Raw genomic sequence first — 25,572 nt, 5'->3', positions numbered from 1 at the left:
ATTGAGCTCACAGCCCTGGCTGGTGTGGCTCAGTGGACTGAGTGCCAGCCTGGGAACCAAAGGGTAGCTGGTTTGATTCCCAGTCAGGGCATATGCCTGGGTTGTGGGCCAGGTCCCCAGTAGGGAGTGTGCTAGAGGCAACCACACATTGATTTTCCTCTCCTTCTCTTTCTCCCTCCTTCTCCCTCTCTCTAAAAATAAAATGAAAAATCTTTTTAAAAAATATTGAGCTTGTGGTAATTCATTACAGCAGCCATAGGAAACTCCTACACCATTTCAAGCAGCTCCTTGTCACTTCTCCTAGTTATCCTGTTTTGTCTTCAGACTATTTATCAAGCCTAATTGTCCTTTTTGTGTGTTTATTGTCCATCTGTCCCACCAGAGAGACAGTGATCCCTTTGATGGCAGAAATCACATCTTGTTCTCTGATGTGTCTCCAGTGACTGAGCATATATCTGACACACAACATTTATAAAAGGAAGGAAGGAGGCTGGGGAAGGAATGCGGTAGGACTTCCTTTTTGAAGGGACAATGCGGCCGGGCATGGGGGGTCATTGTAAACTAGTGTGTGTGGAGCGGGGAGGTGGGTTTGCAGCCTGGTCTTAGAGTCTTTGCTTGTGATTCAAGATAAACTTGGGGCGGGCTGACCAGGGTACTCTCTAACCAGTGACATGTGTAGCCTATGGGAACCATGCCCCATCCCCATGGGAGCAACACAGGGACAATGTGTGGGTTCCCAGAGGCCAGAACACAGGGTAAGAGCCTAACACTGAGCGTTTTCTTTGCTGAATAAAAGAATGAACAAGCCCTAGCTGGTGTAGCTTAATGAATTGAGCGCGGGCTGCAAACCAAAGCATCGCAGGTTCCATTCCCAGTCAGGGCACATGCCTGGGTTGCAGGCCACCGCCCGCACTCCCAGCAACCACACATTGATGTTTCTCTTTCTCCCTCCCTTCCCCTCTCTATAAATAAATAAATAAATAAATAAATAAATAAATAAATAAATAACGTGGCAGAAAGTTGCCCTGGAAAATATGTTGTTTAAAAGAAAGAAAAAAAAAAGAATGGACAACAGGGAGTACAGCGACCAACAGCTACATCGTGTCATGAAGAACTTTTAACAAGCGGCTGCTGACTTCTAAGGGCACACTCAAAATCCAGACGGCCCTGGGACCTTTGTTGCAAGCCACCACAGTTATGACTGGGGAGAAAAGACTACCCATTGAGATTTTAAAGGGCAGGTATAGGACCCAATGACAAAAGCAAGCTGTGTTTACCACAGCCAATACTGGAGGCTGCAGGAAGTGACAGTACCGGAAATACAAGGGACGGCCGGGGAAGTTCGGTAAATATCGACCCTAATCCGTTTTCTCCTATTTCTGAGAAAAATAGACGGCAAAGACGTCGGAGTGGAAAGTTTTAAACGTAAGTGTTGGACGCCTAGGGCTTTTCATCCAGGATGTATTTCGGAGCTCTGACCTACGTGGTCTTCCAATGCTCGCTCTCCTACTGCAACCTTTTATCTTCTCCCCTATCAGCCTTCTGCGGGGCGGGGCTCCCACCCCAATCTCTTTTGGCGGAAGGTGGGCTTTTGCTAAACCTCCCCCAGCATATATCCAATCACAGGCGGGGGGCGGAGCTATCTTGGAATATTTACCCATTCGCTTCCCCTTATTGGGTTTTATAGAATCGCTACCCTAGGGGGCCGGGCTCTCTTTAAAATTTTGTATTACTTGCTACACTTTTCTTTTTCAGGAGCGCGACTCTGCTAAGGCCCGCCCTCCCTAGGGTTTCTAGCCAATCGCTTTCCTAGAAGGAGTTAAAATTTGGCCACAGAGCCCCTCAGCTTCTTTTCTCGACTTGTTGTGCAAACCCAATGCTTTGGAGTGGAGGGGGTCTTGGAACGTAGGATTCAGTGTTAGGAAAAGAGTTCTGGAATTCTGAGCGCCTGTCCTCACCCCACAGAAGAATGTATGCTCCCAGAAAGAGAGTGAGCTCCCAGGCCCGGGAGTGTGTGAATCCAAGATGTTAGGACTGACTTCCAGTAGCCCAAGGTTTGAGGCCTAGCTGATGTCCTTTCCTGTGACACGATGCCCTCATCTTTGAAACACTTAGGCTAGGAATGCAGTCCAGCCTTTTTCAATTGCAGCGCAGCGTGTGGGACCTCATGGCCTTGACAGTCCTTTCACCCTGAGCATCCTACTGGGAGCCATCTATTTCCATAATGCACTGGTAGGTATTTCTTTGTGCCAGGCTCTGCACTAAGTGCCGTGCTGATCAAATCCTCACAAGTGGATGGGTAATATCCATTCAGATAAGGAAACTGAGGCCCAGAGAGGTTATGTTATAGCCAGGGTGTGGGAGGTGACAGGCCCCTGGTTCCCTAACCCATGCTCCTAATTGCTGTACTACACTGTTACCCCCAAGTCCTGTCCCCAGGTACGAATCCTGGCTCTGTTACTCATGCTGTGTGACCGAGTGCCAGGACTCAGTTTCTTCCTCTGTAGAATGGGTACACCACTCTCTGTCTCATAGAGATTTTGAAAGCAGTAGAAAGTGCTCTATGTGGTGCCCGACACCCAGTAGGTGCTCAAAACACTAAGTGCTTTATTTTCTAATTATCTGGTGGAATTATTTTTCATGATCCAAACCCACCTTCCCTGTCTCCCATTTCAGGGTCCTGTGCAGAAACCTTTCTAAGCATGGCAGCAGGTCTGAGGCTGCCGCCCTTAGAAAGGCCGGCTTACCAAGTTGGACCTTGGCTGGCATCTGGGGACTTGAATTTCAGGATGCCCCACCCTGAGCTTAAACTGTTTGTACAAACAATGCAGTTCATGCTGAGCACCTGCTCTCCTCCTGGAGTCTGGAATCTGGGTCTGTGCTGGGCGGAGGTGCCTGCATGACCAGCCCCCAGTGAGAACTCTGGGCACTAGGTCTCTAGGAGACAACATTTCACACCTGTAACAACTTATTGCTGGGGGATTGAGCGTGTCCTGTGTGTCTCTATTGGGAGAAGACTCTGGAAGCTTGTACCTGGTCTTCCTGGACCTGCCCCAGGGCCTTTTCCCTTTTCTGATTTTCTCTGTAACTTATTGCTGTAACAGATAGTAGCCCTGAGTGTGACTATATACTGAGCCCCAGAAGTCCTCCTACCAAATCACTGAACCCATGGGTAGGCTTGGGGACCCCAACACAGCTCCCAAAGGCCCTTCCCTCTACTCCTGGCCGAACCTTGTGTCTGAAAGCAGCTCACTAACACTTTGTTCCTCCCCACAGAAATGCTGCCCGCCCCACTGCGACCCATCGAAGATCCCAAGTTCAGGCTCCCCAAAGACCAGCAGGCAGTACATGGTGCCATTGGTGGTCCCTTTCAACATGAGGTGAGTGTCCCCACTTTGCTTCCTATACCAGTTGTGACAGACAGACCCGACACCCGGAGTCCACAGAGAGTGGTTTATTGCCGGCATTGGTTCAGACATGGACCCAGTGAGCAAGTGACTGCTCCAGGCCTTGCTTTTTCACCATTCAGTACTAATCTCCCTGCCCTCTCAGAGCTCCCAGTCAGCATCTGCCTCGAGATCTTGATCATTGGCAGTAACAGAGTGAGCACGGAGAGGGGCCCTGTATATCCGTTCACCCTTTCCAGCAGCCATGGTCGTTCCTGCCTCAGGGCCTTTGCATAAGCTGTTCCCTCTGCCCAGAACACTCTTCTTCTGCTCTCACATGGCTGGCTCTTCTTCACCTTTGGGGTCTTGGATTAAATCTCAGCCCCTCAGAGAGCTCCTCCTGGTCCCCCATCTAGCCCATCCATCATTCCCCTTCACCGTGCTCTTATCTCGTCCTTCACCCCACTTTTGAATTACCCGATGTTACCAGTTCTAAGCCTCATAGTTTTTCACGTTTCAGCATAATTTGAAATCAGAAATACCTGACAATAAAAGACACCTTTGTTCAGTGAAATTCAGTGTGTGTTCACATATTGTTGATCTGTTTATTTTCTCTCCTTCCCTCATTCTTTTTTATTCAGCAGTCATTTATTAGGTACTCGCTGTGTACCCAGGGTTAGTCTGGGTGCCAGGGATGTCGTAGGGATCAAGACTGACAAAGTCCCTGACTCCGTGCACCCCACGCTCTGATGGAGAAAGGAGATAAGAAAGAAGTTCTCAAGCATGTTCACCGTAGGCATACGTGGGACATGGAAATCAGTCAGGAGAGATTGACTGGATGGGCCGCAGGGAGGGAGAGTGCTTAGCCAGGATGGTCCAGGAAACGTCAGAAGTGCCAGTGGAGCGTGGGTCTGAGAATGAAGGGAGTCATGGGCTGTGGGAACTGCAAGGACGAAGGCCCAGAGGTGGAATCAAACTGGGCCTGTTCATAGGGACAGCTGGGAGGCTGGCGTGCTGGGCCGGGGAGTGGGGAGCGCAGGGCTCAACAGGAGGGGCTGAGGTGGAACAGGTATTGGAAGCTCCGCCTTGTTATTCCCTGTGGCTTTCCTCCTGGTGCGACCTTCGTGTATGAAATCTAGGAGCCCCATCTCACCTTACCGCTGGGAAACAAAAGTTTAGAGGAGGTGCTTGTAGCAGCATTATTTATAAAGACAAAAAAAAAAAAAAAAAAAAACGCTGGACGCAAACTAGATATACAATAATAGGGGACCTGATGAACAAAACCACTGCACAGGGGAGTATGATATAGCCAATAACAGTCACACTTTTACTTGAGTTGTCACTCCAGTGTGGTATTAAGGATTTGGGGGAAGGACAAAGAAAGCTTATAATTTCTTCTTCGCATACTTCTGTACTATTCAAGCATATTTTTGCTAGGAGCTTTTTTTCCTTTGATTAGAAAATCAGATTTGAACCCTGACTGGTGTGGTTCAGTGGGTTGGGTGTCGTCCCACAAACTGAAAGGTCACCTGTTTGATTCCTGGTCAGGGCACATGCCTGGGTTGTGGGCCAGGTTCCCAGATGGGGCTGTGTGAAAGGCAATCAATTGGTGTTTTTCTCACATATCAATGTTTCTCACCCTCACTTTGTCCCTCCCTTCCCCTCTCTCTTAGCTAACTAACTAACTAACTAACTAAATAAATAAATAAATAAATAAAATCTTTTTTAAAAATAGGAAAGCCCTGGCTGGTGTGGCTAAGTAGACCGAGTGTGGACCTGTGAACCAAAGGGTCACGGATTTGATTCCCAGTCAGGGCACAGGCCTGGGTTGCCAGTAGGGGGTGCGTGAGAGGCAACGGCACAGTGATGTTTCTCTCCTTTCTCCCTCCCTTCCCCACTCTCTAGAGAGAAATAAATAAATAATCTTTGGAAATAAATAAAAACACAGTAAAAAAGTGTATCTTTTGGTAATTTACCATTTTAACAACAGCTTTATTGAGATATATCTACATAACATCCAGTCTGCCCTTTTAATGTGCACAATTCAGTGGTTTTTAGTATATTTGCAATGTATTAAACTACCACCTCTACCTAATTCCAGAACATTTTCATCACCCAAAACACAGGCCCTGTCCCTGCCAGCAGCCACTCCCCATCCTTCTCCCACAGCCCCTGTCAACCGGTGACCCACTTTCTGTCTCTGTGGATCATCTGGATGTGTCACCTAAATGGAATCACACCCAGCTGGCCTTGCGTGTCTGCTTGTCTCGCTGAGAGTCGTGTTTTCAAAGTCCACCCACGTTGTGGCCTGTGTCAGAGCTCGCCTCCCTTTCGAGGTTGAGTGATATTCCATGTGTGGTAGACCACGTGTTGTTTATCCACTCTCCCATTGGTGGGCCTTTGGGTTCTTACCAGAGAATGATTTTTTTTACCTGAATTGTAAAGTTAAGTATATATTTAGATTTTAAAGACTGGATGAACTTTGGCAAAATATTATAAATTGGCCTTTCTGGTGAAGAATTTCAGGAGAGGCAATAACGCCATTTATGTACATATATGAAATATACAAAAATGTACATAAGCTTGCATATATATTTTATTCATATATATACATATACGCGCATGGTAAAAACAGGGTTCAAACGATACTGCAGGATTAATGCTGGAAAATCGGTCTACCGCTCCTCTCTGTCCTGAGCCCCCTCGGCCCCCCTAACGAGTCCCCAAAGTGGGCTTCCATTCCCCTCATCCTCCTAGACACCTTGCTTGAGCACTTACTCTGTCTTGAGAACTGTTCGAGCCCCGGCTGGGCGGCTCAGGTAGCTGAGCATCGTCCTGTGCACCGAAAGGCTGCGGGTTCATCCCTGCTCAGGATGCACGCCCAGGTTGCAGGTTCAGTCCCCAGTCAGGGGGCGTGTGGGAGGCAGTCAATCAACGTTTCTCACATTGATCTCTCTCCTTAAAATCAATAAACATATCCTCAGGTAAGGATTTAAAAAAAAGAAAAAAGCCCTGGCCAGTGTGGCTAGTGGGTTGGGTGTTGTCCCACAAAACAAGAGGCTACTGGTTCAATTTCCAGTCCATGCACATGCCTGGGTTGTGGGTTCAGTCCCCCATTGGGGTGTGCTTGAGAGGCTAATCGATGTTTCTCTTCCTCTCTATTTACCTCCTTTCCCCTCCCTCTAAAAAAATAAATAATTTCTTTTGAAGAAAAAGAAAAAGAACCATTTGAGACACTGCAGATTCAGCAGTGAACGAGACAGGAACCCGTGCACAGTCGGGGAGGCGGTTGGTAAGGCAATAGAGGCTGCTGCGGTCACGGACGTGCAGCACTCGCTTGAGCTTGAACTGTGAGGAAGGCTTCCTGGGGAGGAGATACCTGCATTGGGTATTGAAGGATGAGTAGGAGTTCACCAACCGAACTAGAGGCCAGTGGAGGCGCTCCAGGAGGAGGAATGACTTGGGTGAAGGTATGAAGATGAGAAGCCATGTGTGACTTAGCCAACGTAAGCACAGGGTGTGCAGGATGGAAGATGGGCAGAGACCTTGAGTACAAAGTTTAGGGCAATAGGGAGCCACAGAAGATCTTAGAGCTGGAGAGACATTTGGTCAGCACAGCAGGGGGTTTGGGGATGGTTGTGGTTCAGCAGGAGGCTAGGAGCAAGGAGGCCACTGAAAGGACGGAATCTGGGAAAGAGCACCCACTTATGTCCCCCCAGCACCCACAGGCACCAAAGGCCAAGAGGAGGGTGGAGAGCTGGGAGGGGATCATGGGCACCCTTGGCAGCTGTGGGGCTGTGTTTCGGTGAAAGAAGCAGATCTGGGCGGCAGCTCCAGGGAGGGCCCAGTGGTAGGGGCCCTTTGTGCACAGGAGCCACTGTCATCAGTGCAGTTATCACCCACTTAGTAGATGAGGAGATGTAGGCCCAGAGAGGGAACCACTTGCCCAGAACCCACCGAGCCGTGAGTGAGTGGTGAAGCCAAGCTCTGCCCCTCTTAATCATCATCTACGTGGCTTTGGGTTTAGACTTGGAGCCTGGCACAGGCGCCTTTGCCTGCCTGGGTGGGGGTTTCCATCCGCTAGCTTTCAGAAGTGGAGCTGCTGGGTCAAGGAGCGCACAGGGGAAATTTCAATGGGTCCTGCCAGGAGTTTTCCAGAAAGGTTGGGCTGCTCGCATATCCTCTGGGAACAGGCAGAAATGATGATCAACCCCTCTAACTCTCCTTTCTGGAACTGTCCAGAGATGGGCTTTAGGGATAAGGTGTGGTCGGCCAGATCTCACCTCCCCCCAGGCGCCAGGAAGAACAGAGCAGTGGCTGACCCTGCACCCTGGACTCCCGTCACCGCCTCTCTGAGCCAGGTGTGTGTGTACCCAGCACAGAGGACACTGACTGTGCCCCACCCAGGCCTTTCCCCAGGTCCGGGTCCAGCCAGCCATCTGTGGAGGAGGCCTTGGCACCAAGAGTCGCAGCCAGAGACAATCTTGAACATCCTCTGAGGCTGGAGAGCACAGCAAGGGCTTCAGCCACGGGACTCGGTTTCTCTGTCTCCCGAACCACCAGTCCTCCTGACCTTGGGGTCCCCAGCTCACATTGCTACCCTCCTGGCATGGAATTCAGGGGTGCAGTATCGCTGGAGCTGCTTCCAGCTGGCTTTGCCATCCTCTCTTGGACAGTCCTGCAAACGTTGGACATGTTTTGGGCATGTGGGTGAGCCCACCCACCCCTGGTTGGTTGGCTCCCTCCCTTCTTGCCACAAAACCATCTAGGACCAATGAAAGGAACCCGCCCACCTGGTCTGGGCATCTTCTGTCTGCCAGGGTCTGAGGAGGGGGCACAGAACCATGCAACTCAGCCAGTCCTGGACTCCTGCCTCAGAATCCATGAGATTAATGTGTTTTGTTTAGTATGTGAAGTGGGATGTTTGTTGTCCAGCAATTGATAGCTAATATGGTTATATAGCCCGTAAGTCTGGTTCCCCAACTCACATTGTTTCGAAGTCGCTGGTTTCAGCTCTGGTATAACCCTCTCCCACTCCGTACTTTCTAGGTGAAGGTTCTGTGCCTTCACCCAACCCCTTCACAGCCTTCTCTTCTCTCGCACCCCCCCCCCCCCCAGGGTATCTGACATCAACCCTCCGCTCTCTCTCTCACCCCCTTTCATTTGGTATTTGATAATGATGCTTTGTGTTTTCCACTGTCAGAGTTTGGGGATGAAAACCTCCCCTTTTGGGGCCCACTTCCCTACGAGAATTTTCCTGCTTAGATACAACAGACGAAGAGGCAACCGATGAGGCAACCTGGGATCCAACCAGGGCTTCCGATGAGGACTTGGGGGGCCTGACATCACTGCTCCACAGGCTGCAGAGGCGGGACCTGTGGTCCTGGTGTGGGAGCCCCGACGGTGGCGGGCGAGCGGCAGCCCACTTGACCCAGAAGCTGCTGAGAACTGACACGTGGGGCAGAGCCTTTCTCAGCCCTGCACTCAGCAGCATGACATTTGTGCCTGAAAATGAGCCGCAACAGGAGTATATACCACCACAGAAATCGGTGAATGCTGCAAGGCACTGCCCCAAGCCAGGGATCCCGTTGTGAATTATTGACCGGCACGCCAGGCTTACTTCCCCAGCCCAGTGCTGTGAACTCTGCCTGGGCTTCGGCCCAGCTAGAGACTCCCGGTTGGAACAAGTCGTTCAGCCTAAGGAGTTGTGAAAAAAGATGGGGGGGAAGGGCAGGTGAGGCTTCTCTGGTGCACTTCCATTCATTCTTTCAGACTGTTGCCTGTACTTCTGTCATTCTTTTTATTTTTTTAAAGATTTTGTTTATTTCTTAGAGAGAGGAGAAGGGAGGAAGAAAGAGAGGGAGAGAAATATCAATCGGTTACCTCTCCCACATCCCCAACTGGAGACCTGGCCCACAATCCAGGTAGGTGCCCTGATGGGAATCGAACCAGCTTCCTTTCACTTTGTGGGGCAACACCCAACCCACTGAGCCACGTCGGTCAGGGTACTACTGTCATTATTGATCCACCACAATTTTTGCTGTGTGCATACATCAACTGTTACTATTCTTTACTTACTATTATTAATTATTAACCTAACACCATTCTAAAACATTATTTACAAAAACAGCCCATGCCAAACCTGGCCCATGTTTTTGTAAATAAAGTTTTATTGGCACACTGGTTCTCATATTTGCATGCATAACATGCTTACTTCTCCCACTCTCCAGTGGCAGAGTTGAGCAGTTACAATAGACACTCCGTGGCTCACCAAGCAAACGTGCTGATAAAGCAAGCTTACCAGTCCCTGCGTGGGTCACCCGGCTCTGCTCCCCACGGCCTCCAGGGGAAGGTGGCCAAGACAGCTCCATTTCCACTTTCTAAGCCCACACCATCCCTGCAGCTCTGCTGGCCTCAGTCACCTCTAGGAAAGGGACCAGCTTCCTTCTCCTCAGTGTGACACAGTGGATGGAGTACCTGGGGTCCATTTAACAAGGAATAACACCCGCTAACACTGGTGGAGCACTTAGCACTGGCCTTACTGTGTGCTAAGCTCTTTATACAAACTCGCTTGTTCAGCTTCCCAATGCAAGTGTATAGATCCATTTGCTCATTCACAAAAATATTTATTACTTCCAGTCAAGATGGCAGCGTAGGCAGACATGGCTCACCTCCTTGCACAACCACATCAAAATTACAACTAAAATATAGAACAACCATCACTCCAAACTGTCAGAAATCAGGTTGAATGGAAGTCTGACAACTATGGAATTAAAGAAACCACATCCATCCAGACAGGTAGGAGGTGTGGAAACATGGAATGGGCTGGTCCCTCACCCACATATAGTGGATAAAAATTTGGGAGGGATATCTCAGGAGTAAGTAGTCCCAGTCACATAGCAGCCATCCCCGGTCCAGGGTTCCAGTGCCAGGAAGATAAGTCCGCATAACTTCTGGCTGCGAAAACCAGTGGGGATTGAGTAAGGGGAAGAAACTTCTGGAGTCCAAGCAGTTCCTCTTAAAGAACCCACACACAGGCTCACCTACTCAGACTCACTCCTTCTGAGCTCCAGCCCTGGGGTAGCAGCTTGAAAGGCACCAGTGGCATACTGGGAGAAACTGAAGTGTCTGGCATCAAGGCAAGTGGAGGCCATTGTTCCTTTTCTGAACCCTCCCTCCGCAGAGCCACAGAGCCAGTAAGCGGGTACCACATCTGAGACTCCATCAACCTGGCTAACACTGTTTGACCTGCCTTGAAGATCCCTAGAGACTCTGCCCGACCCAACTTATGGGCCCACCCAACCTACTTTTCCATATGAATGGTTGATTATAGCTCCTGCTTCACAACTTCCTAAATCCTCTCAAACAAGCAACAGCTGGCCTCAGTGAGCCACAGGCGCAGCACTAGCAGCAGCCAGCCTAGATTCACAGCTTGGCTTCTCCTGGGAATCTCCAAACCCAGCACAAGTAGCAGCCATCTCAGACTGCTTTGTAGCTCAGGCAGGGTGGCCCTGGGCAGAACACAGGTAGGGGCTGACCATGCCCTGCACCATTTGGAAAACCCCAGGGCAGATGCACCCAGTGGGAAGCTACAGAACACATCAGAGCACCACCATCCTGCCCCTGCACAGCTGATCCTCCACAGAGGGCAGTGGGTGGTAGTCAGTGGTCACAGTCAATCCTTGCAGCAGACTGCCCTGGGTAAATCCTTCCATTGACCTGCCAACAATAACCAAGGCTCAACTACAAAAGGAGAGTGTACTCAGTCCACAGGAAAGGCATACACTGAGTACCCAGCTTGGGTGCCAGTGGAGGCTGTGCCACTGGACCCTACAGGACACCTACTACATTAGGCCACACTACCAAGATATGGAGTCAAAGCAGCTCTGCCCAATACATAGAAACACAGGGAGACTGCTGAAATGAGGAGGCAAAGAAACATGGCCCAAATGAAAGAAGACATCAAACTCCAGGAAAAAAAGCTAAACAAAATGGAGATAAGCAATCTATCAGATTCAGAATCAAAACACTGGTTATAAGGATGCTCAAGGAACTTAGTGAGGACCTCAACAGCATAAAAAAGACCCAGTCAAAAATGAAGGATACACTAATTGGAATAAAGAACAATTTACAGGGAAACAGTCGTAGAACAGATGAAGCCGAGAATCAAGTCAATGATTTGGAACATAAGGAAGCAAAAAACAACTAATCAGAACAAGAAGAATAAAGAGGAAAAAAAAATGAGGGTAGTATAAGGAGCCTCTGGGACATCCTCAAGCGGTCCAACATTCACATCACAGGGGGGCCAGAAGGAGAAGAGAAAGAGCAAGAAATTAGAAATCTACTAAAAAAATAGTGAAAGAAAATGTCCCTAATTTGGTGAAGGAAATAGACCTAGAAGTCCAGGAAGCACAGAGAGTCCCAAACAAGATGGATACAAAGAGGCCCACACCAAGGCACATCATAATTAATATGCCAAAGGTTAAAGAAAAAGAGAATCTTAAAAGCAGCAAGAGAAAAGAAGTTAATTACCTACAGGGGAGTTCCCAAAAGACTTCATCTGATTTCTCAAAAGAAACTTTGCAGGCTAGAGGGGATTGGTAAGAAATACTCAAAGTCATGAAAAGCCAGGACCTACAGCCAAGATTGCTCTACCCAGCAAAGCTATCATTTAAAATCAAAGCGCAGATAAAGAGCTTCTCAGACAAGAAAAAACTAAAGGAGTTCATCATCACCAAACCACTACTATATGAAATGCTAAAGGGACATATTTGAGAAGAAGAAGAAGATCAAAACTATGAACAATAAAATGGCAATAAATACATACCTGTCAACAATTGAATCTATAAAACAAACTAAGCAAAGAAGAAGAACAGAGACAGAATCATGGATTTGGAGAGCATTTTGATGGTTGCCAGACGGTGGGGGTTCTGGGGGAATGGGTGAGGAGGTGAGGGGATTAGGAAGTACAAATACATAGTCACGGAATAGCCATGGGGATGTAAAGTACAGTAAAGGAAATGGAGCAGCCAAAGAACTCATTCATACGACCCATGGACATGAACAATGGGGGCATTGCCTGAGGGAGTGGGGTGGTGCTGGGTGGAGGGGGGTAAAGGGAGAAAAATCAGACAAGTGTGATAGCATAATCAATAAAATATAATTAAAAAAGAAAAATATTTATTGAGCACCTACTATGAGCCCAGCTCTGTTTTAGGCACTGGGGCTACAGCAAGTGAAAAAAAAGAGACAGTCTCCACTAATAAAGGTGTCATTCTTGTTGGAACATGGGGGATATCATACAGTAAACATACCTAAATATAATCATGAAATGTAAACAAAATAATTGGGTACTGGAGGTGGTGATAACGATGATGGAAGTAAGGCAGGGTAAGACACTTCTGAGGGGGTGCCTTAAGGAGGTGTGTTTACTGCCCGTTTCTCCCTGAATGAGTTATCTAGTGCTACATAACAGATTATCCCAAGTTAGCAGCTGAAACCCACAGGCGTCTGCCTTGGTTTTGCCAGGGCCTCTGCATCAGGGTCTCTCACAGCTGTAATCGAGATGTCAGCCAGGGCTGGGGTCTCCCCTGAAGGCCTAAGCGGGACAACATCTGCTTTCAAGCTCACGCATGTGGTGACAGAATTCAGTTCCTGACACATGGCCTCTTGGCCGGCGGTTGCCCCAGTCCCTGCGTGTGGTCCTCTCTCACCATCGCTGGCTTTCTAAAACCAGCACAGGAAAAGTCTCCTGGAAGTGGCATTGACTCTGCCACATTCCTCTGATTGGAAGCAAGCCTCAGGACCCGGCCTCGTGCGAGTAGAGGGGGTTGTACGTGGGTGTCCCTACCAGGAGGCTGGGGTCATTGGGGGCTACCTGAGCGTCTACCTGCCAGGCCCTCCCTGCGATCCACACTGAGCTCTGCAAGGGTCACGGTGATGAGCACGTCCCCAGCTCTGAAGACCATCCAGACTCTCGATGGATGTTCGGTAAATGTCTGTGACCTGATGGAGTGGGAGTCTCCGCATCCACAGATGAGGGCGCTGAGGCCCAGGGAGGCCCTTGCTTCTGCCCATGCCCCACCACCCTCCCCAGCCCTCTACCTGCCTCTGGCAGTGTCCCCGCAATTCTTCTTCCCCTCAGGCTTTTGCACTTCTTCCTCCCACCCCGAGACCTGGGAGCAGTTTTGCTCTTGGCCTCTATTTCCTTGTGGGGGATTCCAGGACGGAGCAAGCAGAGGGACAGCAACACATTTAGGGGCTGTCATGAGTGCAGACTCTCCTGGGTCTCTGCCTGCTCCCCACCCCACCCCACCCCACCCCCACACCACCGCCTTTCCCCCTCTTCCCCTGGAGCACCCCCCCACACACGCACACTTGCTGTCTGGAGGCTACCCTCCCCCCTGCTGCTGACAGTCCCCTTTTCCCATGAGCTCCATGTCTGTCATCTGGTCCTCGGGAACTGTCAGGTCTCATCCAGAATCTCCATCAACTCCCCTGGGGACTGCCTGGCTGCTGGAGCGGATCAGAGGGACTGGGGTAGAGATTGGCTGCCCCTGCAGCTGGAGCCTGGCTGAGCCCGGGCATCGCAAAGGAGACGAGGGGCTGCCCTCACCATGGGCCAGGCACTACACCAAACTCCCCCCACACCGGAGCTCCCTGCCCACTCCCTCGGGCACACACTCCACCGCTGCCCCATTTTACAGAGGAGGGCAGGCTCCAAGGGCTTTGAGCTAGCGAAGGACAGGGCCTGGGCTTGAGACTGCAAGGCTCCGAGGCTACACCTTTGATCACCAAGCTCTATGGACCGGGAGTCTCCAGGAGCTGGGCTGTGCCTCTGCATCGGGTTGGAGACTCATCAGGACATGGCTATGCCTCTCCCGTCAGACTGGGATCCCTAGAGGCAGGCTCATGCCTCCTCCATCAGACCGGTTTCCTGGAAGCCAGAGCCATGTCTCGTGTCTCCTCCTTCCACCAAACTGGGCACTTCAAAGGGCAGGATGGGTTTGTGTCTTCATCAGGGCCAGGACATGGATCTCCCATCAGAGTAGAAGCTCCCAAAGGCAGAGCCCTGCCTCCCCCGTCACACTGGGTGCTTCGGAGGGCAGGGTCATGCCTACCTGCTCAGACTGAGAGTCTAGTAAGGCACACACGTGTGCCCTTCATCAGATTGGGGCTTCTGAGGCCAAGACCATGTCTCCCCATCAGACTGTGTGTTAAGAAAGGCATGACTGTGTCTAGGAGCTTCTGAGGACAGACTGTCCCTCCTACCTGCTCTCAGGAGCTCCTAAGGCAGGACCATGGCTCCTCCATCAGAACAGCAGTAAGCCGTCCCCACCACGTCCCCTCTGTCCTGGTACTTTGGCTCCCGCCCCCACTCCATATTTGATTTCCCAGGGGGGACAGAGAAGCAGGCACAGCCCCAAGCCAGGGTCCCCATCAGGCTCCTTCCTGAGTTCCCATCCACCTTAAATATATATTGAGCACCTACTTGCTCTATGCACGGGAATATTACTCAGCCATGAAAAGGAGCGAAGTGCTGACACTCGCTACAACACGGATGAGCCTTGAATACGTGGCACTCAGTGAGAGAAGCCAGATGCAAAAAGCCTGATAGCGTGTGATTCCATTTATGTAAAATGTCCAGAACAGGCGTAATCACAGACACAAAGAGTGGGTTCACGGTTGCCATGGGCTGGAGATTTGGGGAGAATAAAAAATTACCACCAAATTTGGGGTGATAACATGTTCTGGAACTAGATAGTGGTGAGGGTTACACAATCTTCTGAATATACTAAAACCTACTGAAATGTACACTTTAAGTGGGTAAATTGTAAGGTATGTGAATTATATCTAAAAAAAAAAGTGCCCCAGCCCTAGCTGGTGTGTCTCAGTGGACTGAGCACCAGCTTGCAAACCAGGGGGTTGCCAGTTCGATTCCCAGTCAGGGCATATGCCTGGGTTGTGAGCCAGGTCCCCAGTAGGGAGCAATTGAGAGGCAACCACACATTGATGTTTCTCTCCCTCTCTTTCTCCCTCCCTCCCCCTCTCTAATATTAAATAAATAAAATCTTTTTTTTAAGTGCCTCAGACAGTGCCAGGCAATAAGTGCTCAACAGAGGTTAGCTGTGATGCTCCCACATCAAAGATGGGAGAATTGCCCGGGTCACTACCAAGGTCAGGTGGGAGGAGCCCCTGTTGAAATGCTCAGGGGAAGTGCTGGGGGAAGGGAGGTCACTTCAGCCCAGGACCCCAGACCACGGACTTCCTCGCCTCTGTCCACCCAGTACCCGCTCCAGGCATTGCTCCATGGCTCCCTCCACTCCAATCAGAAAGCCAAAGCCCAGGAGGGTATGTGGCTCTACAGGACACACCTCAAGGTCGCCGGACCTCCAGCCTGGCTCTCCTCCAGTCCGCCTCCTCCAGCTGCTTCCCACACCCCCTCCCCATGCCTTGCCTGGCGGTGGAGGGGGTAGCCCCAGGGGAAGCCAGCTCAAAAGCACAGGGAAGTCAAATGCCGTTTGATTCTGCCTCCAGGGCCTCTCATTGCTATTCCTGACACAAACTGTAATTAGAGGGCCCCTTTCAAATATTTATACCTCAGACTCGTGTATTTATCTGACAGGGTGAGGACTCGGATTTGATAAAATATGTCATCAGCTCATCCCTGAGCCGAGCCCGGAATTACCTGGTGGCTGACAGAAAACAGGACTATTACCCGCCAGGCGGTCCCCAGGGGGACTGCCTTGTCGCTGATCGCTGATCGCTGATCGCTGATCGCTGATCGGAGTGGGCAGGGTTTGGCGGCGGCTAGGGGTGGGGGGTGGTTGGTGAGTGAACATGCTTCAGGGGGGAGGACTGAGTTCAACAGGTTTGTGTTGGGTGACCCAGCCAAAGTGAGATAGGGGAGGACACGGAGAAGCAAGCTCCTGCTTTGCCTTGTCAGCTCTGGCCCTCAGTTTTCCCACCTGGAAAATGGGGCTAGCAGTGGAGGGGAGATGGGGAACCACCGATTCCATCAGGACTCTGGTGGGCCTCTACTGCCACCCCAAGTCAGGCCATATCATAGCGTTCAGGGAGAAAAGAGCTGCAAGGTGGCTCTGAGCAAGCCTTTCAGCTTCGATGTGCCTCAGTTTCCCCATCAGGAAACTCACTCCCTCTGGCAATCCTTCCTCTAGTTCTTTGGGGGTTTCCTATTAGAAGCCCCATTTTTCAAGCCAGGAAAGCAAGGTGCAGATGGCATAGACATAGCGGGGGCGGGGCGGGGGGGGGCACTGTTCTCAGGGGCAGCTCACAGCGCAGTCAGCTGACTTCTGTCTGATCCTCCCTCCCCTGCAAGCCATGGGCACCTGACCACACTACAGGGCTGGGTCCCATCCTTCCTGACCACCCCTCTCTCATTCCAATGTTAGGGGGACTGAGCAAGCCCCCTCTTAAGGGGAAAGAAAAATGTACTTATTCTGGAAGTGGCCAGAAGCCCCCTTTGCCTCTCTCACTCCCCCACAAACCTCTCCGCGTCCTGGCCCTGGCCCCAGGACAGCAGCAGCTGCCGGCAGGCAGCCCGGTCTGGCGAGACCCTTCTCATTTCTGTCCCCCCCCCCGCCCCCCCGCCTCCAGCCCCAGAAGCCACAAAGGGACAGATGCTGAGGACACTAGCCAGACACAGATACCATCTTCCTTTCCCTGGCCAGCTGCCCCAACCCTCTTCCCCATCCTACAATTAGTCCCCCTGGGGAGCCGGGTACTGAGAAGAGCCCTCTTGGGGGAGGGGAAGCCAGATCCCGTCCCTTCTCTTGCCTCTCGTCAGCTGCGACAATATCGCTGCCGGTGACCTCTGCAACAATTTCCACACCTCCAATCTCCTGGTCAGTTTCGCCCTCGGATCCTGGTTCAATTTCAACCCTCAGTAGTGGTCACTCTCACCCCCTCTGCTGGTCAGTTTGCCCCGTCTGGTGGTCAAGTCCAGCCCCCCATTTCCCGGCCATTTGCCACCTCCCTCCCGCCCGTTCCCCACCCCGCCTCTGCACCTCTCGCACTCCTGAAGGTCAGCCCGTGTCGGCTCCCTCCTCCCGCGCTCCTCGCTCGCCCCCGCCAGCCTCGACCGGCCGGGTCAGTGTCCAGCTGCCGCGGCCTCTGATCCCCCCTTCCTCCGTGGGCAGCGGGTCCCCTCCCTCCCCAGAACAGCTGAAGGTCTCAGGCACCTCCGAGGGGAACGCAGGAGGAGGGCAGCGGTGGGGGGAGCCGCGGAGGGGGAGGCGGAGGGGCCCTGACGTCGCTGCCCCGGGCACGGCCGGAGGCCGGTAGGGTCTGGGCGTCCGCCCGCGCGCCCCCTCCGCACAGTCCCACCCCGGGCAGCGCGCCGGCGGCGGAGGGTCAAGTCTCTTCGAAAACGTGAAGGGGGGTTGCGGGAGGTTTTATTTCCCTTTGTGCCGGTGGCTGGGGCCGGATCGCGGCGGCGGGGCTGGGGGCCGGAGGGTTGTGGCTCCCCGCGGAGCGGCCGGGAGCGCCGCGAAGAATGCTCCGCGTCGGGGTCGCTGCCCGGGCGGCCCCACTTTGGGCGGGGCGCGGGGGGAGCCCGCCCTCTGCCCTGAGAACCCAGGGGTCCGGGCTGAGCCGGGGCTGGGGGCGTCCGCAGGCGGCGCTCTCCTCGACCCCCGGACCCCCGGAAGGGATCCCGGAGCTTCCCGGAGGCGGCTGGTGGTCGAGTCGCACACGGAGACCTCGTTGCCCGCGGAAACTCCGCGCGCGTCCGCGGCTGCCCCTCGCCCTGGTCGGACGGCCGCGCGAACGGCGTTCTGGAGCCTGCGGGGCCGCCCCTTCCCAGCGAGCGATTCTTCCAGAGCCAGGATAAGGTGGGCTTTGCGCCTCCTCCCTCCTCCGTCTCCCCCTTTTCTCTCCCTTTTACCCTCTTCTGAGCCCAGCCAAGGGGCACACCTGATCTTCCTCCTCCCCCTCCTTCTCTCCCCCCTCGGTCTTCTCCTCCTCTCTCCACCGGTCCTCCCCCTCCTCCCCGGGGGCTCTGCGGTGGAAAGGGGCCCGGAAGAGGGCATGTGCGTCCTCCTCTGGCAGTAGCCAGGTTTGGGGTGACGCGGGGCCAAATGGCCAAGTGGCTACGGGACTACCTGAGCTTTGGCGGTCGGAGGCCCCCTCCGCAGCCACCCACTCCCGACTACACGGAAAGCGACATCCTGAGGGCCTACCTGGAGCAGAAGAATCTGGACTTCGAGGACCCTTATGAGGATGCTGACAGCCGCCAGGAGCCGGACCCCGCGGGCCCAGGGGACTCCAAGTACGACTCTCCCAAGCACAGACTCATCAAGGTGGAGGCAGCCGACATGGCGGACGTGGCCAGAGCCAAGGTCTTGCTGGGCAGTGCGGGGGCAGAGGTTCGTGGCTAAGTGTGGGAAGCTGGGTGGCCTCAGGAGACTGGGTGGGGAGGGCCAGGCTGGGCCCCTGGACTTTGGGGAACCTATTTAACGTGTGGCCTCAGGGACAGGCCAGGGTGCCAGCCAGACACTCCCCAGTCCTTCACCTGCTGGACGAAGTTTGATGTCTGTCCCTTGTCAGTGTATCGTGCTGGTCACACCTACCTCTCTGACTGCCCTGCTTTGGTCTTCTGTCCTCCGCCCCTGCCCCCAGCTTCCCTTTCTCTTGGCAGCTGGAGGGACCCTCCTCAAACAGGCCTGAGGGATTCCCACCCTATGGGGCACTGAAGCATCCTCACCACAAGTCTTTGAACACCCTCCATTATTCTTCCCATTTTAGAGAAGTGGAAACTGAGGCTCGCAGGAAAGAAGAGGAGCGACTTGTCTGAGCTCACATGGCTCTAGCTCCAGACCTGCCTCCAGGGCCCATGCTTTTTGTAGTATTTTTCTTAGGGGATCTCTGCAAACCCTCAGCGGAGACAGAGGAGGCTTTGGGGAGGGTTAGGGGAGGCTGTGTTTGATTGATGGCACATAGAGAGGGAGGAGGGAACAGAAAGTCAAGACAGCATGGAATCAAAACCTGCCTCACACTAGCTCTGTGACCCTGAGTAAGGCACTTTCCCTCTCTGTGCACTGGCTTCCTCATCTATAAAATGCAGATAATGCGCTTACTGGGTGTTATATATTTACTTGTCAATATATGTAAACCATTTAAAACAGTGCTGACAGCTGATAAACATTAAAATTATTGAAGGGGGGCCCTGGCTAGTGTGGGTCAGTGGATTGAGCGCAGGCCTGTGAACCAAAGGGTGGCCAGTTCGGTTTCCAGTCAGGGCACATGCCTGGGTTGCAGGCCAGGTTCACCAGTAGGGGGCGCTCGAGAGGCAACTGAACATTGATGTTTCTCCCTCCCTTCCTCTCTCTAAAAATAGATAAATAAAATCTTTTTTTAAACTAATCTTTTTTTAAGATTTTATTTATTTATTTTTGGAGAGGGAAGGGAGGGAGAGAGAGAGAGACAGACAGAGAGGAACTTCAATGTGCGGTTTCTGGGGGTCATGGCCTGCAACCCAGGCATGTACCCTCGCTGGGAATCGAACCTGGGACACTTTGGTTCCCAGCCCGCGCTCAATCCACTGAGCTACACCAGCCAGAGCTAAATAAAATCTTTAAAAATATAAAACTATTGAAGGAGGGAGGCGAGAGGATCTATATCGGGGAGGATCAGAGCTGTATGAAGGAGGAGAACAGGGGAAGCTGGCTTCTGTCTGTAAACATTTGTGGGTGGTAGACTCCCAACAATCCCCCCTCCTGCCTCCCACAAACAAAGAGAGCTGCTGGGAGGGGATGCATCAGATGGCCCAGAGGGGGCAAGGCAGAGGGGGTACCATCACCCAGCAGGGAGTCTCCACGGTCAGGCTTGGTCTCCCTCCGCCTGTGCCCCTCCTTTCCTTCTCTCTCCAGTCAGAAGCTGACACAGAGTACTCTGACCCTTTTGATGCCCAGCCTCATCTGCCACCCCCAGATGATGGCTACATGGAACCCTATGATGCCCAGCGGGTTGTGAGTGGTGAGTAAGCAGGGCTTGGGGGAGGACTACAGGGTCCCAGGTGGGAGTGGGATCTGACCAGTGCCCTTGGTCTCCCAGAACTGCCTTGCAGGGCAGTGCAGCTGTATGACACTCCTTATGAGGAGCAGGATGGGGAGCCAGGAAACAAGCCTCTTTCAGGGCAGAAGCCTCGACAGAGCCGGCTGCCCCAGGAAGATGAACGGCCAGCGGATGAGTATGACCAGCCCTGGGAGTGGAAGAAAGACCACATCTCCAAGGCATTTGCAGGTGCTTCTCAAACCCAGACCTGGGCTTGTAAATGCCTGAGTCCCTCTGTTTCCTGCTCTGGTCCCAGCCCCTGTTCCAACTTATAAAGTAGACTCCAGTTACCAACCACTTTGGTAATTTGTTAATTCTCACTACAGTGTGAATAACTGATAGTCATAAGTTTCTCTTCCCAGAAGAAACTAATCTTCCTTGGAAACAGAAACACCTTTTAGAGTGCAATAGGACCTACACATTCTGCTCAGTATAGTGCAGGGAAAGGCTTTGGTGACAGACTAGACCTGAGCTTGTGTCCCTTCTTGGACAAATCATTTTATCTCCCTGAGTCTCAGTTTCCTTACCTGTAAAATGGGGGTCATTATGATACCTACCAAATGGGTGCTTGGAAATTGAATGCTATAAAGTGCTTGAATTACTTAGGAATTGTTGGGGAGAAGATAGTGTTTCTTAGTAGCTGTCATCGGGTAGATTGGGTAAGCTTGAATCTCTCTGAATCTCAGTTTCCTCTTCTATGAAAGGAGTAACAGTAAGGTCAGCTTTAAGAAATAAAATAGCTTGGACCAGGAGGAGGTGTACGAACCCAATTTTCCCCATAAGTTGTATCGCTAGGAGGGGAATTCGGGTTATGTGCCTCAGTTTACTTATCTGTACATCGCAGGTTGTTTTCTGGTTCTGTGATTTGCCTGGAATGGGGCAGAACTTGCAAGCCACCACTCTAGCCACGCCTACTGCTTTCTGATTTGTCACTCATGGAACTGTTCCGCCCATCTGTGACACCTGACTTATGGATGACCGCCTCCTTCCCTTTCTTCTGAAGGCCAATTGGTTGGTCCTGCACCAATTCTGCCCCAGCCCTAAGCCGAGCTCCTCCTCTCATGGATCCCATTGGTGCCTCCTTCTACTGAGATTCTACTGGCTTACCCCGACTCCGCCCCTCCCAGGTAGGTTGGACTTAAACGTGTACTCTCTAACCCTCCCCTTCCAGTGCAGTTTGACAGTCCAGAGTGGGAAAGGACCCCCGGCCCTGCCAAGGAACTCCGGAGACCCCAGCCCAGAAGTCCCCATCCCGCAGAGCGTGTGGACCCTGCTCTGCCCCTGGAGAAACAGCCGTGAGTGGGGAAACTGAAGATGAAAGAGTCGACTCTCTCCCAGCCCCATTCCAGCTACGGATTCCCGGGACTAGCAGGGGCTAGAGGAACTTAATCTATTCATTTATTCATTTCATTCATTTCTTCAGTAATCATCATTGGGCACCAGCCCTTGCTGTGTGCTAGACCACGTAGTTAGGTGCAAAGCAGAATCACATGGAGTCACACTTCCCTCTGGCATCAGATTCTGGGTTCAAATCCTGCTGTGTATTCCCTGGCTGTATGACCTTGAGCAAGTCACTTAACTTCTCTGAGCCTTGGTCTTAAAACCCCCAAGTTGGTGCCTAGCTCAAACAGAGTAAAAGAGCATTTCCTTCCCTCCTTCACTGGAGTGGGGCTTATAAGCCTGAAAACAAAGAGGCAGAAATCATTCTCACCCCCAGGACAAGACTGGGATAGAACTTGAAAGAACAGGATTTGAGGACATCCCAACTTTGGACAGGGGTGAGGTGCATAAACTGAAAAGGTTTGGGTCTTCTCCGTGTCCCTCCAGCTCTGGAGTCCTTGAGGGACTCCCTAAGCCCCCAGGTCCCAGCTCTGTGGGTGTATTTATGTCACGGTGATTCCTAGATCTCGTAGGTGGGTGGTACAGACCTGGCTAATGGATACTGAAGCGCAGGGTGAGAAGTTTATGCTCTTCAATTTACTTTCAGTACAAACAGCCATGAAGTCCCTGATGCTCACCTGTCTCTGAAACCTTGCTCACAACTGCTACCTCTCTTTAGGCACTTAGAGAAAAATATTAAGTAACGAAGGGTACCGGTGGGTGGGGATACAGGCTGTGGCAAATGTCATGAAAGTGATACTCAGGTGACTCAGGTCGGGGAGTTAGGGAGGGCGCTGAACTCCCCGGCCCAGGGAGGCTGAGATCAGCATCAGGGGTGACTGTCAGAGGTTGACAGCACCTCCACGTTGACCTGGGCTCTGTTGCCGCCCTGCAAAAACCAGGCTCCTCTTGAGAAACTCAAGGTCTTTTCTTCTTTGGATTGCCTGGAGGTCAAAATCCTTTAACCAGCTGTGCCTGCACCAGACCCTGGGGTGTGTTGGAAGGGGAGTGCCCTTCCTGAGACATCTGCCCCTACACCCCAGGTGGTTTCACGGCCCTTTGAGCCGGGCAGATGCCGAGAACCTCCTCTTGCTCTGCAAGGAAGGCAGCTACCTTGTGCGGCTCAGTGAGACCAGCCCCCAAGACTGTTCCCTGTCCCTCAGGTGAGACCTTCAGGGACAGAAGGTCACAGGACTGCATGTATCATGGTTTTGGGTTTATTCAGTGGGAGCAGAGGGGTGTAGTTCCAGCAGCTAGTGGGCTGGGCTTTCAGGCCGAGGGATGAGACTTATGGGACCTGTGAGTGGGATTTCCAGGGAGACCACAGGCAAGATTTTTACTGAGAATGAGCTCCCTGTCATGGAAGGTATGCAAGAAGATGGAGTGGAAGATCTAGGACTTCAGCGAGATGGAGAGCCAGATGCCCCAGTCCAAAAGTTAAAGTATATTCATTTGTGTCTTTCTGGGGCCAGGATCTGAGTGGTCCTGTAGGCATTTGAGTTGGAGACCCTGGTTCTACATGCTTCTCTGCTTAAGATTCTAAGCATGTCTGACCATACAACACTCCTAAGATTCTACTAGGCTTCTGACTGTGAGATTTCTAAAAGGCCAAGGCTGAAGAGGGCTTTGGAGGCAGGTTCAAATCTAGTCTCTACCACTTTCTAGCTGTGACCATAGCTGCATTGCTCAACCTCTCTGAGCCTTGGTTTCCTCGTTTATGAACGGAGGGTAACAGCATCAACTTCATGGCAATACTGCAATGATTAAACGGAAAAAATACATAAAAAATATTAAGAATAGTACCCCAGAAACAGGAAGTACTTGACTCCTATTAATGATGTTGATGAAATGATCCCCGGGTTCTCCATGATTCCACCCACCAGAGACAGAGAGAACAGAAAGGGACCCCAGACAGGGGGTTCACTAGTAGGGAGGCCAGGCAGGGTCAGGAGGTTTGGAGAGAAAGTGCAGTTTGTGGTCCAGGGGAGGGAACGTCCCCTGGCAGGACCCCCAGCCTGCCTTGACAGGGGACAAACATAGAAGGCATTCCTGCTGTGGGGAGCAAGCCAACACCTTGGTACCAACTGGCTGTTTACCAGAAATATTTGGAGATGCCAGCCCCCGGCTGCTCGGGGCCATGGTGGGGGGTAGTTTCAGGGGTGGAGAGCGAGCTGGGGTCTGTCTGGAGTGCTCAAGGCCCCCTGTGACTTTGTTCCCCAGAAGCAGCCAGGGCTTTCTGCATCTGAAGTTTGCGCGGACCCGAGAGAACCAGTTGGTGCTGGGGCAGCACAGCGGCCCCTTCACCAGTGTGCCCGAGCTGGTGCTCCACTACAGCTCACGCCCGCTGCCTGTGCAGGGCGCTGAGCACCTGGCCCTCCTGTACCCTGTGGTCACCCAGAGCCCCTGCCCTGGAGCCTCTGCCCCCTGCCCGGCTCCGTGAGACTGAGATTCACTGGCTGCACTGGCTGCAAATGCTGGAGGTCTTTCAAGTCCTGGAGGAGGCCCAAGGGGAAGCCTGCCTACCCTTCCAGGCCCTGGGTCTTCATTAGGGCTTCCCTCTCGGTCCCCTTTGGGGTTCTAGGGCCCCGGATTGTGTCTGAAAGTCCTCCTCCTGCCTGGAAAATAAATAAGTTATTGTGTATTTCAAGCGTCCTTTCTGGGAGGCCGGGATCCCAGCCCCTGGGAAGGATGAAGAAGACCGACCCTTGGAGAGGGAAGGGCATCCCCAGCTCCTCATTTTGGGGACAAGGTTGGGGTTGGAGCCTGAATTGCTCTCAGGGAGGAACTAAAACTCTGAAAGCTGTAGACAGTGTAGACTCACAGATAATGACGGAGAAGCCCAGAGAGGGCTCTCAGGCCAGCCCCACCCCCATCCAGCCCCTCCTCCCTATTAGGGCAGGCAGCTGAGGCTTGATGCTGCAGCTGAAAGGACATCTGTCCCCATGGAAACAGCAGAAAGTGGGGGAGGGGAGCCGGCCTGGCTGGTGTCACTTCAAGGTGACTGTCGGGCAAGAGACCCCAGAGGCTGATAAATGCCAGGGAGTCCGATCTCCCTCCTCACCCCCACATCTCCATCCCCCATCTCCCAGCCTGCTTCCAGGGAGACGCCAGCTGGGGATAGGGCTTCCAGTTGAGGGCACTACTTGGAGGCTGGGGGCATCCCTTCTCTGCTAATCGGACATGTCCCTCCAAGGATAAGAGAGGGGAGCTGATGAGTTGTGATAGCCCCCTCGCCACAGTGGACCTCTCCAGCCATCCCTGAGGGCCCTGGGACCCCAGGTAACCCCTCAAGTGTCTTTAGCACCCCCAAATTGCCACAAAATCTGGCTTTGCTTTCTTCATGAGCCTTTATGGGGTGTCCTGGGGGCCAGGGAGAGGTCCATAGCCAAAGAAATGAGGACAGGAGTCTCAGGGTCAGCCACTGGACTCCCTGATACCCCTGGAACCAGTCATATCTTTTTTTCTTCATTTTGAGAGTACCTCTGTTAAAGCAGGGGATGCTGACACAGGGGAGGGCTTTGGACAGAAGGAGCAACAAGAGAGCCCAGGTGGGGCTGCTTTGGCTCACTGAGAAGTCTGAGAAAAGGGGAGACTGTGGAGACAGGCTGAGGCATTAGCCCAGGATGAGCTGCCGCTGCCCATTGCTCCCCTGGTTGCAAGTCTCGTGGGGCCCCCTGTGTTTAGGAGATGCACCCCTGTGGGGGGAGGAGAGCGGGAAGGGAAAGGTGTGTGG

General features: G+C 52.4%; 1 protein-coding gene across 8 annotated transcripts; it reads left to right on the top strand.

Annotated features, from left to right (window-relative positions):
* The first annotated feature begins 3,364 nt into the window (after positions 1 to 3,364).
* SHD (Src homology 2 domain containing transforming protein D) lies at positions 3,365 to 24,480 on the top strand. Of its 8 annotated transcripts, none has more exons than XM_045831738.1 (8): positions 3,365 to 3,380; positions 18,022 to 18,238; positions 18,419 to 18,772; positions 20,276 to 20,381; positions 20,460 to 20,648; positions 21,631 to 21,754; positions 22,883 to 23,002; positions 24,060 to 24,480. In XM_045831738.1, the coding sequence occupies exons 1-8, from the start codon at positions 3,376 to 3,378 to the stop codon at positions 24,277 to 24,279; spliced, it is 1,335 nt and encodes a 444-aa protein (XP_045687694.1). In that variant the 5' UTR covers positions 3,365 to 3,375; the 3' UTR covers positions 24,280 to 24,480. The 8 variants fall into 8 exon arrangements, with proteins under 8 accessions (XP_045687694.1, XP_045687695.1, XP_045687700.1 ...); XM_045831744.1 differs by lacking the exon at positions 3,365 to 3,380 and adding an exon at positions 17,167 to 17,251; XM_045831742.1 differs by lacking the exon at positions 3,365 to 3,380 and adding an exon at positions 17,394 to 17,495.
* Positions 24,481 to 25,572: the final 1,092 nt, after the last annotated feature.

Source organism: Phyllostomus hastatus, unplaced genomic scaffold (assembly GCF_019186645.2).
Source record: "Phyllostomus hastatus isolate PE091 unplaced genomic scaffold, TTU_PhHast_1.1 phas_contig_159, whole genome shotgun sequence".
Lineage (NCBI taxonomy): Eukaryota > Metazoa > Chordata > Mammalia > Chiroptera > Phyllostomidae > Phyllostomus > Phyllostomus hastatus.
Note: the sequence above shows the minus strand (reverse complement) of the source record. Positions and strands in the feature narration are given on the sequence as shown.